Source organism: Clarias gariepinus, chromosome 1 (genome assembly GCF_024256425.1).
Source record: "Clarias gariepinus isolate MV-2021 ecotype Netherlands chromosome 1, CGAR_prim_01v2, whole genome shotgun sequence".
NCBI lineage: Eukaryota > Metazoa > Chordata > Actinopteri > Siluriformes > Clariidae > Clarias > Clarias gariepinus.
In genome coordinates, this window is record NC_071100.1 from 38,191,352 (window position 1) to 38,204,464 (window position 13,113).

General features: G+C 37.9%; 1 protein-coding gene across 1 annotated transcript; it reads left to right on the top strand.

The window, feature by feature from the left end:
• The first annotated feature begins 2,242 nt into the window (after positions 1–2,242).
• oprk1 (opioid receptor, kappa 1) lies at positions 2,243–9,274 on the top strand. Its single transcript, XM_053497084.1, has 4 exons — positions 2,243–2,344; positions 2,521–2,747; positions 6,315–6,667; positions 8,160–9,274. Exons 2-4 carry the CDS (start codon positions 2,521–2,523, stop codon positions 8,693–8,695), a joined length of 1,116 nt encoding a protein of 371 aa, XP_053353059.1. The 5' UTR covers positions 2,243–2,344; the 3' UTR covers positions 8,696–9,274.
• Positions 9,275–13,113: the final 3,839 nt, after the last annotated feature.

The window sequence follows — 13,113 nt, forward strand, 5'->3', positions numbered from 1 at the left end:
CTATACTGCTTTATCCTGCGGTTACAGGGGGCCTGGAGATCTTATGGGGTACATCCAGGACAGGATGCCAATCCATTGCAGGGCACACACGCACACTTTCACATTCTCATTCATATACCACAGGCAATTTGGAAATGGCAATTAGCCTAATCTGCATGTCTTTGTAAACCAAAGTATCCGGAGGAAACCCACCAAGCACGAAGAGAACATACAGACTTCATGCGCTCAGACCTGAGGTGAGATTCAAACCTGGAGCCTGGAGGTAATTATTACTGCAGTTAGGTTTTTAATTAAGATTTGTATTTCCATTAAAAAGAAACATATTACTGTTACTAAGTACATGACACTACTGTCAAGAAGGGCACCAGGTACAGTACGTTTTGTTCTGTGTGTGACAGGTAGAGATAAATGTGGCTGGACATCAAACAGGAACGACTGAGAAGACTATTTTCAGCTCAACATGTGTTCCTTATTTTCTGTAAGGATGTTTTTTACGTCCCACTTCCATTTACAGCAAGGGATGACATTTAAAAAAACACACACACGTACATCCACACACACGCACAACTACTGTACTACAAAGGCCTACTATACTGTACACCTACTATTTTGGAACATCAATTAGCCTAATCTGCATGTCTTTGGACTGTGGGAGGAAACCAGAGCACCCGCAAGAACCCACTAATCATGAGGAGAACATGCAAACTCCACGCATTCGGACCCGAGACAGGAATCAAACCCTCGACCCTGGAGGTGAATTTTTACTCTATTTGAATTATTCAATTCTTTTACGTCCCACTTCTATTTACAGCAAGGGATGACGTCTAAAACAACAACAACAACAACAACACACACCTACTACAAGCAATTTGGGAACACCAGTTAGAGAAATCTGCATTTCTTTGGACTGTAGGAGGAAACCGGGATACCCGGAGGAAACCCACTAAACACGAGGAGAACATGCAAACTCCACACACTTACCAGAGACAGGAATCAAACCCAGACCCTGGAGGTAAAAGACATTTATTACTCTAATTAAGCTAATAAAAAGGTAAAACAATGGTCCTGTAGATAAACTGACTTTTTTTTATAGGTTTACAGCAAAGGATGACATCTAAAAAAAAAAACAGCAACACCACACACACCCCTAATGCAAGCAATTTGGGAAAACCAATTAGCCTAATCTGCATGTTTTTAAACTGTGGGAGAAAACTGGAGTAAGCGGAGGAAACCAACTAAACATGGGCAAAACATGCATAGTCCACACACTTACCAGAGACAGGAATCGAACCCAGATTATTACTCTAATTAAGCTAATAAAAAGTTAAAACAATGGTCCTGTAGATAAAACAGTTCGTACTTCCATATAAAAGAAGCATACTACAGGTATGTGAAGTGTGTAAAATAAAAACAGCTCCAGGTACGGGTATGTTTTGTTCTGAGTGTGTAACAGGTTCAGATACACGTGGCTGGACATAAAACAGGAAAGACTAAAAAGACTTTTCTTTTTTACGTCCCACATCTATTTACAGCAAGGGATGACATCTACTGTGAGAAAACAACAACAACAACAACAACAACAACAACACACACCTACTACAAGCAATTTGGCAATTTGGGAACACCAGTTAGAGGAATCTGCATGTCTTTGGACTGTGGGATGAAACCGGGATACCCGGAGTGAACCCACTAAACACGAGGAGAACATGCAAACTCCACACACTTACCAGAGACAGGAATCGAACCCAGACCCTTAAGGTACAAGACATTTATTACTCTGATTAAGCTAATAAAAAGTTCAAACAATGGTCCTGTAGATAAAACGGTTGGTATATTTTTATATAAAAGAAACATACTACACGTGAAGTGTGTAAAATAAGGAAAGCTCCAGGTACGGGTACGTTTTGTCCTGATAAACGTGGCTGGACATCAAATAGGAAAGACTGAGAGGACTATTTTCTAACCCTGCATGTGTTCCAGGAGGATTTTCTTTCACGTCCCATTTCCATTTACAGCAAGGGATGACATCTTAGGAATATAAACACACACACACACACACACACACACTGCCAAACCGACACTTCCTCTCGGAAACTTCATTGAGAGTCGGTGTGTGTCTCTGCGGGCGGTTCAGGCGCTGCGCTGCGCTCTGATGTCATCACGCGGGCACCGCTGGAGCGCATCTGGAGCGCTCGTGCGCGTGAAAAACGCATCCTGTGCGAGAACAAACACTGCTTTATTTTTTTTTTAATCGCGTCGGAGACTTTCCACAAGGTTTTTTTTTCTTTTCCTCCCACTGTTTGATTCATTTTTTCGCTCCTTGTCTGTTTGACCGAACAACACGGTAAGCTTCTTGTTTTTCTTCTTTAGGGGTTGAGCTGCTGCTCTCATCTGATCTGTCTCACCTATAACTTGCTGATTGACTTTCGATTGGGTTTTCTATTGAACGTTGGTGCCTAAGATATGTGTGTGTGAGGAATAAAGCGAAAACTAGCTTTTTAAATCATTGTAATTTTTTAGATGGATATGAGCGTGATGCAGATTTTTAAAGAGGATCAGTGTGCATCTGCTGCTGTTGAGGAGTGCTTGGGGAACTTGGAAGCGCCTGTGAACTCCTCAGGGAATGAGACCTGGACAAGCGAGGTCGACACCCTGTCCCCCATCGTGCCTGTCATCACAGCTGTCTACTCCGTGGTGTTCGTCGTTGGCCTGGTGGGAAACTGCCTGGTGATGTATGTCATTATAAGGTAAGTAAAAAAAAAACAAAAAACATGATGACAGTCATGATGGCTGTAACCACTATTCCTACAGAAAGTAATTGTTGATAAAATGTTATTTTTGTATGAGCTGTAATATGTTCACTTCTTCTGGAAATGTTTGAAAGTCTGTCCAAAGATACAAGAACAATGTTTGCAAATAGGTGGTCTGGCACCCCCAAGTGGATATCAAAACTCAGTGAGAGCTCCAGATAAAAAAAAAAAAAAAAAAACCTACCTAATCATGTTTGGCTCATTTTTAAAAAAAAAAATTCCAATGCACTCTCTCACTATTTTCTCACCCTGGACCGGGTGCCAATCCATCACAGGATACACACACACACAATACGGGCAATTTGGGAATAACAATTAGCTTAATCTGCATGTCTTTGGAGAATGGGAGGAAACCCATCAAGTACAGGGAGAACACGCAAACTAGCGAGAGGTAGCGAGAATCGAACCTGGAGTCTGGAGGTGCAAGCTGACAGCGCTAACCATAAAGCCACCATAAAGCTTATTGCACTTTCGGACATCAAAAAAGACACAGAACCATCTTGTGGATGCATCATCAATTATGCATGTTTTGTCCATTTAGTAGTATCTTTTACCTACTGTTGGAATGTGCATGCCTTTAATTAGCTTTAATCAGTAGTGATCATGACGATACACTTCATTCATTTATTCAGTAACAGGTTTCAATCCTGGGAAAATGTCCTGGGGTTATGCAGCTAGAATACACCATGAATGGGATGCATGTTTATACAAATATGGTTACAACAAGGGCAATTCACATAGTCATAGGGTTTCAGGGTGGACCCTCTACTTATTCACTGAGCACATACCAGTGGTACTTGGTTGGATTGAGATCTGGTAAATTTGGAGGTTGCATTGACAGCCTTTGCCTTCTAAGCTCAATATGTGGCAGCCTGTGTTTTAATACTTTTCTATCATAGCATGCAATAACTTTGTTCAGTCATTCGAACAATATTTTATTTTCTATAGGATTGGACCAGACAGGCTAGCCTTTGGGCTCCATGGTCATAGATAAGTATGACTGGAATATAATTGATAATCAATGTTATTCAATTCACCTCCTGATGAGGTTAGTGTTGTGGCTGTTTAATGTGAAAGATAAGCATGTGAAAGTGGATTTTAAAATATGACAAAGCACATATAAATTCAAGTAAACATATTAAAAATGATTTGTATGGAAATAAATGACATCCGAAATAACATGCAAATCAATCAAGAATGTAAAATTTATGAAAATGTAATCAATAACAATGAAAGTCAATAAAGCAATGTAAAGTTAATGCAACATACTGAAAGAAATCACATGTAGCGTTTAAAAAAGCCTGTACAATGATGTAAAAATACAACCCCAATTCTAGAAATTCTAGAAAGTATAGAAATTGGCAATATAATTAATAAGGAATCATCTGTAAAGTATCTTTCCCGTTGTACTATATTGAAAACACTACACCAACACATTATTAGATTTTTTTTTTTGCCATGTGAATTTAATTGTTTATTTTTTTTTAAATATGCTAATCATTTCAAATCTTTTGGCTGCACTAAAAGAAGTTGTGACAGGGCCAATTTAGGACTAATAACAAGGTGACAAGTAGAAATGCTTGAAATAAAGTACAAGGTGATGAGAAACAAGAGCTGTTAAACAGGTGAATCAATTATGTTTCAAAGAAATTCCTAGTTCTTCTAGAGCAAGGATGTGGAGAGGCTAGCTGATGTGCTGCCAACAGATGTGCTAGCAAATTATCCTAGACTTTTAGGACAACATTCCCCAATGCTAGTACACAATATTATTAAGAAATTCAAGGAAACTCGTCAAATCTCGTTAAAATGGTAGGGACCGAAAACTAGTTTTCGAATAAGCTTGTTACTGAATATAACTTTCATGCCTCTGTAGTGATTATCATGATGTGGGCTTGGTTACCACCATTCATTGCAGCATTTACAAATGCAACTTTAAGTACGCCATATATCAATGCTGTCCAAAGGCTCTGTCTTTTCTGTCTATAAATCTGTCTTTTCTAAGGTAGACACTTGTACTGTACACTGGAAATGTGTTTTGTGGTCTGATGAGTCAACATTTCAAATAGTTTTGGAAACAACAGCCAACAGGTTCTCTTGGTGAAAGAGGTAAAGAACCATCCAAGTAATTATCAGGTTCAAAATCCAGCATCAGTCATAGCATAGTGTGTGCCAGTGCCCATGGCATGGGTAAACTACATCTCTGTAAGGGCACTATTGATGCAGAGAAATTTTCTTTTCGGAGTCAACACCATCTTTATTAGTGACGTCCCTGTATTATCCAGCAGGAGAACGCCAAACCGCATTCTGCTCATCCTACACATGCAACACAGAGTATGGGTGCTACAGTGGATTGGCCCCCCTGATCCAAGTGAGAATGTGTGGCGCATTATGAAATGCAAAATATGGCAACGATAACCCAAACAAATGCACAGCTAAAGACCTGCATAATAAGCTAAACTTGGCCAACCTCAGGTTGTCTTCAGTGCCCAAAAGCTTAAAAAGTGTTATTAACAGAAATGGTGACTCTACCCATTGGTAAACAGAGTGGATATTTTAAACAAATGTTTAATTTCACAAGGTAAATCATCAAATAGTATGTAGATGTAGAGTTTTCATTTAAAATACAATTGAAGAGACTTTACTTTTTGGGTTTATCGCCAGTTTTCATAATGTCCCAACTTTTTTGGATTAGGGGGGTTATAAATAAAAGAGATTAGATCACATAAAAATCTAAAAGTGCATGTGAAAATAACCACATGTGAAGCAAATTAACTATAAGACATGGGTGAGATGAAACATTAATCATTCATTTGTAAAATCACACAAAACAATAAAAAATTAACTACAGTGTGTGCATAAAATAATATCATAAATTATTTAAGTAATGCATTGTAAAAATTTATAAATTATATAAAATTAAATGTAAAAATCAGTGAATGGTGTAAAAATGAATCAAATACAAAGAAAAAAAAACATAAATAGTATAAAAGATGAATAAATAAATAAGTTAATTAATTAATTAATCATAAGAATTCTTAAAATATAATGTGTAAGAATCGTGTGAAACAACAGGAATATGAATAAATGTAAAAAAAGTGGAAAATAAATCATCCAAAATTACATATAAAAAAAAAAAATGAAAAAAAATTAGAAGTTCAGAGCAATTATATGTGACTCATACCTCATGAAGTGACATTTCAGGAAGGTATTTTTACAGGTAAGAGCTAAGCCTACAGTACTGTATCTTGTGAATACCTGAACTCCTGTTTCATATTTGTTTAAGTGAGCAGGTAGGCACTCAAGCACCAGAAGACCAGTAAGGACAACTGGAATTTTCCCTAAGGAAATTACTAATTAGATATTTCTGCTGTTTTGGGGCAAATTTGCTGTTATACAAGTTTAAGTAAAAATATTCCTTTGGCAATACCAAATCATTAGTTACTATTACACTAAGTCCCACTTTTGTTATTTCTTTTTATTGGCTCTTTTTCAATGTTCTGGTAGATACACTAAGATGAAAACAGCCACCAATATCTACATCTTCAACCTGGCAGTAGCTGACGCCCTTGTGACCACCACCATGCCCTTTCAGAGTGCAGACTACCTGCTCAACTCATGGCCCTTTGGAGAAGTGGTGTGCAAGGTCTTCATCTCCATTGACTACTACAACATGTTCACCAGCATCTTCACTCTCACCATGATGAGCGTGGACCGCTACGTGGCCGTGTGTCACCCAGTCAAGGCGCTGGATTTCCGCACACCTGTCAAAGCCAAGATCATCAACATCCTCATCTGGGTTTTGTCCTCGGCCGCAGGCATCCCGGTCATGGTCCTTGGAAGTACTCAGACCAACAATGGTACTTAATTCATCTCACATCCTAAAAAGTATTCTTCACCTGTGCAATGCTATGGTCACATTACAAACTTGTTTTGCTCAATTGTGTTTTTCATGGGTAAATTTGTTGATTTAACCAAGAGTGACTTTGTGACAGCGCAACTGTTTCAAATGCTGATTTGTTTTGTTTTGCTGCTCAAATAATTAACATCTTTCCACTAAATATCGTCACTTCTGTTGCTGTCATCCATTGTTGGTTTGTCACGAAATTACTGTATGATCTGACCGTTCTTATTCATGTCACATGTAAAATCGAACTACAAGTAAACATGGCATGAGTCTTGTTTTTTGGGGGTTGTTTTGTCCATAGAGTCCTGAAAATTCTTGTTTTACGTCAAGACACATAACACAAAAATTTGATTAATGTCATGTCAACCTGGTATTATGAAGTAGTCTTAGACATTAAAAATGGGCCTTTTGACCAGAACAGAATGTAAAGGTTAATAATAATCATAATAATAAAACAGGATGACTAAGCACTATCTTACTATTTACTACCACAAGGTTTAGGAGTGTGTTTATGGAAATCTTTGACCGTTCTTCCAGAAGCGCATTTGTGAGGTTCAAACACCTGAGAAGGACTGCTCCTCTCCGCTCTAATTCATCCCAAAGGTGTTATATTGGGTTGAGGTGCAGGCCACCCATAAATTCCCATAAATACATTCCTAAACCTTGTGAAAAGCTTTCCAAGAAGAGCTGAAGCTGTTATAGTTGCAAAGAGGGTGGAGCCAGTTGAGGTATACCTATGATGAAAATTACAGGCCTCTCTCTTCTTTTTAAGTGAGAGACATTGCACAATTTCATGATTGATACACTACCGTTCAAAAGTTTGGGGTCACTTGCAAATTTCTTTGTTTTTGTTTATTGATTTATTTTCTACATTCTACAACAATACTGGAGATTTTAAAACTATAAAATAATACATATGGGATTAGGTTATTACATAACAACAAGAAAAACAACAGTTAGTTGATATTTTAAGACACAGAGGTCAGCCTTTGTGAAATAGTTCTTGCAAGAACAGTATTATTAAGTGCATTTGCCAAATTCTTTAAGCACCATAATTAAACTGGCTCTCATGAAGGCCATCCCAGGAGGGCGAGACCAAAACCTACCTCTGCCGCAGACGAGAAGTTTATTTAGAGTTATCAGCCTGAAAAATGATCAATTAACAGCACCTCAGATTAGAGGCGTTATAAAGTCTGTAAAAGGAAATAAAAATCAGGAATGATCATGTTAAAAAAGTTAAAAAGTCATCCCAAACTTTTGAACGGTAGTATATATATACTATGATATATAATCTATATATATATATATATATATATATATATATATATAAATGATTTTGTTGGGTCTTTTTATTGTTTCAAAGGTGATTGTAGCTTTTACATTTTACATTAATTTACTTCTCGCAGATGAGATGCTTATTTGTTCCTCCATGTTTCTTACTATAGGTACTACAGAGTGTGCTCTGCAGTTCCCTGAGCCCTACGCCTACTGGGACACCCTGATGAAGATCTGTGTGTTTGTCTTTGCATTCGTGGCACCTCTCCTCATTATCAGTGTGTGTTACACACTAATGGTGTTGCGATTGAAGAGTGTCCGTCTGCTATCAGGCTCACGTGTGAAGGACCGTAACCTGCGGCGTATCACGCGTCTTGTTCTAGTAGTGGTTGCCGTGTTCGTCATCTGCTGGACGCCCATTCACATCTTCATCTTGGTGAAGGTCCTGGCACCTGAAGTGCCGGAGACCACAGACGTCATGGGCGCCTACTTCTTCTGCGTGGCACTTGGCTACACTAACAGCAGCCTCAATCCCATTCTTTACGCCTTTCTGGATGAGAACTTCAAGCGCTGCTTCCGTGATTTCTGCTGCCTGACTCGAACCAAGGCCAACGGCATGGGCGTGACACGGGTCAGGAGCACGCTCCGCGAGCACACCTGCCAGGCAGAGGGAAGAGGTGAGGGAGGTCGCGGCAGATCAGTATGACTAGCTGTGGAACTCTCCTCCTTCCAAGGCCTGGAAATCTGCAATGACCAGGGATTGACACAGATCACCACTGCCTTCTGAGGAGGAGACAGATAAAGATGGGCTTTTTAGATGAGGGAGCCGCATCCTTAGGGAGCACATACTGTAAAAGGATTTTTTTTTCCATATTTATTTTCCTAGATACACTTCTGTAGTCTTATTAAATAATAAATACTTAAGGCTTATCTCAACAGTATAACTAACCATAGTTTTATTACCGAGAAGGTTTCAGAAGGGCTTTAGATTCAGATAGAGTTTCTAACAGACGCCAGCTCCAGTACTCAGCCAAATCCCTTGGTTTGCCTGCAGTGCGACTTTTTGAAACTTTTACACCATGCACATATTCAGAGTAGCTTAAACTCTCTATTTCCAAGAACTAAAGAGCTAAAATGTTAGTTCCTACCAAATTCCCAAAGGGCTTTATGTGCCATATCCGGATGCTCCTGAACTAGAGACCAAAGACTGTGTCCAATAAATAATGAATGGCAGTTATAGATCATGCTCTGTTTCTGAGCATTACACTCATTCTCACTCACTCATCTTCTATACCACATTATTCTGTATTCAGGGTGGCGGTGACCTGGAGCCTATCCCAGGAGGCTTAGGGCACAAGGCGGGGTACACCCTGGACAGGGTGCCAATCCAGCGCAGGGCACACACACATACACACATTCATTCACACCCTACGGCCAATTTGGGAACAACAATTAACATAACCTACATGTCTTTGGAATGTGGGAGGCAACCGGGGTACCCGAATGAAACCCACCAAGCACGAGGAGAACATGCAAACACCATGCACACAGAGACGGGAATCAAAGCCGGACCCTGGTGGTGCAAGGCGACAGTGCCAACCACTACACCACCGTGCCGCCCCTGAGCATTACAATTACTGTACAGTTAAATTCTCTTTTTGACTGAATCATGAATGTAAGATGCAAAGGGAGTTGGATGCAACAGCTCTTACTTCATATGAGGGGAATGAAAAACAAAAACGAAAAACTGGATATGTGGACATGTATTTGGGACTGGTTATGACTTTTATGAAGACTGTGAATGAATCATTTGATACGAACATGGTAAAATTACACGAAAAGAGTACCACGAAAAAATATGATTGTAACTTAGCAATCAGTGTCTGTCAGCAACACTGATCTGTGATATCAGTGTATATCTGATTTATACTGTATATATATATATATATATATATATATAAACATGCTTCAAAAATGTATGCTTAAGAAATATAATCAGTATGATTTGATATTTAGTGGTGACTCTTACTAAAACAATCTTAGATGTAACATTTGGGCAGAGGGCTCTACAAAAAAAAATCAACAAAAAAATTAAATAATAATAATAATAAAAAATACTGAATTTGCTGTTAACTTGTTTATGTTAGTTACCATTAGGTGTCTCGAAAGAGTAAGAAAATATTCACATTGGTCATGGTATAATATCATTGTCTGTAAAATTGGGTAAAGGTACCTCTAAAGGTACTAAATCACATATATTTGAAATATCATATATCATATAAATTTTGAAAAGCAGCACACTGCAAATCATTAAGGAAAAGGAGGTTCTTTCACATACTTACATGTTTATGTGTTTGGCCTTCTTTTTTTAAATGATCATGTAGTATTGTATATTAATGTAAGTGCTGTAAATGGGTTTGTATATAGATAATGATTGATTGCAACATCTGTTGGTGTAAAAAGCAGCATGACAGAAGACAGAAATATATATACACACACACACACACACACACACACACACACACACACACACACACACACCTGATCAGCCATATTATTATAACCACTCACCTAATATTGAGTAGGTCCCGTGCATCAGTGAGCCTTGGCCGCCCATGACTCTGTCGCTCATTCACCGGTTTTCCCTCTTTCCTGACCACTGCACACCAGAAACATCCCACAATACTTGGAGTTTGGATGGAATTTATTATGCAGCAATCCAAATGGTATGGATAAGGATGTGGGTGACTTTGACACGAGCCAGATTGTGATTGTTAAAGGAATGGGTCAGAGCAAATCCAAAATTGCAGGTCTTTTGGAATATTCCTGGTCTGCAGTGGTCAGGACATACTGTACCAAAAGTGGTCCAAGGAAGTTAAACCAGTAAACTGAAGACAGGATCATGTGTGACTAAGGCTCACTAATGTATCCAGTCTTACTCTTGTAGTCCGATCTAATAGAAGAGCTACTGTATCTCAGATTGCTCAAAAAGTTAATGCTGGTTACAGTAGAAAATCTGTTATTTCTGTTTTGGGCACAAAAGGGGGACCTACTCAATATTAGCCGGATTGTGTTGGCTGATCAGTGTATGTATCTTGCCACTTTATTTTACAGTAGTAGCTTCTCCGTTGTACTGTACTTATTGTAATGTAGTTGTACATTATGGGATGTTGCTATATTTCTTATTTATTGGTTTGTTTGTATATACAGTAACTTTTGATTGATGCACTTTCTTGTTCAAAATGTAAATACAATACCGATCTGTTTGACCATGTATGGTGGTCTAGGGTCCGCCTTTTAATCCTGAGCTTGAGATTTGCATATCACAGTCATACGAACTCACAATGTCAATGTGATTTTCCTTCGGATTTTTCCAGTTTTCTTCCACCTGCCAAAAACATGATGGTAGATGGCAGATGATTTGGAGATCCCTAGATTTGTGTTAGCTCAACCAATACCAGGATAAAGTGGTTCCTGAAGATGAATGAATGAATCGTGTGCGCAGTGGTGGCTGGTGCAAAAATATTTTTGGGGGACGCAAACAGAAGTAAAAAAAAATTACTTTTAATAATCGTCTGTAAATAGCCATAAGAAGTGCTGGAAAAGCACCGAGTGTAAGCTCGGCTACGATCACTTGACTGCTGCTTAATTAGAAGATCAGGTCGATCTGGTCCAAGCTCTTTAACTTTTTTTCTTTCTTTGTCCGATCCCCTTGTGAAGGGGTATTTTAGCAAAGAAATTACAGAACTTCCTCTCATATTTAGCTGGCTTTCACTTCAATACCACTATTCAATACATTAACTAACAATCTGTTAATCGTTACTAAGACTCATTGAGAATGGTCTAATCACATAAGGCCAAATATTAAAAAATATATAAAAAATATATATTGCACAATGAACGTATGATAACACAAATGAACATTTTTATTATTGTAAATAAATTATATTAAGAAATACAGCGGAGTGTGACTAAATGACTTCATTTCATAATTAAACCAAATAATTACATGTTAAAGTAGCATTCTTCTCTGCCTAACTTTAAGGGGGCGGCACCCCAGCACCCCTTATTGACCAGCCGCCACTGCTTGTGCGTGATAGAAGCTACAGTATTATGTGGCTTGTCTGTAACTTTTATTGTATGTCAACTATTATTAAATTGAACACTATAATAAATTAAATACATTTCAGGTTTTTTTTGTTTTGATAAAAAGTTTTTAAAAAGTACATTTTATCACCTATTTTATCTGTTAAACTACCACTGCTTTTTAAGTTGAATATTTATGTATTTATTTATTGGTAATACATTATTATAATACATAATTACATAATACATTTTACACATACATTATATACAGTACTTTGCCTGGCCAAAAAAACGTTTCACATTACCATATTTTGCTGGATCACTTTCAGCTTTGATTACAGCTCACATTTGCTTTGCCATTGTTAGGCAGCAACACAACAATTATTTACATCAAATGATGCATTAATTTCTGGCTGAGATCTTTTACACAGTAAATGTAGGGAGAATCGAACAAATCCGAAAGACTTTCAGTGGTGTAACAGTGGCTAATTGTGAAATATGTAAAAATAATTATCCTCATGTTTCCAGAACCACTCTTTCACAATCTGAGTCCTGGAAAATGCTCGTACCATTAGGGAAGAAAAACACACTGATGCGATAACCTGGTTATTCTGTACATTCAGGTCATCAGCTGACTTTTTATTGACATTTTATTGCCAAATAACATTACTGAGACCTGACCAACTCCAGATCCTAATGCTGCGTCTAGAAGCAGGAATTTCCATTTACAGTCATTCGTGATGTTTTTCCTCCAGGTTTTAATAATCTGTTGGGTGGGTCTCAACCTAAATTTTTTACCAGTTTTAAAAATCAATGAATCTGTTATTGTAAAAAGAATTATTGCCAGCTGAAAATTATTAATCAGTGCAGTAATTAACCTCCCTTCCTTATTTAAATTCAAATGGCAAGAGCAGTGTATATTATATAAGTATACTGTAATTTAGAAGAGGGGTTTAGCACTATATTAGAGCCAAGAATCTGGGAACATTATCAATTAATTTATGTGATTCACTAATGCAGAATAAGTGTGAGTAAATG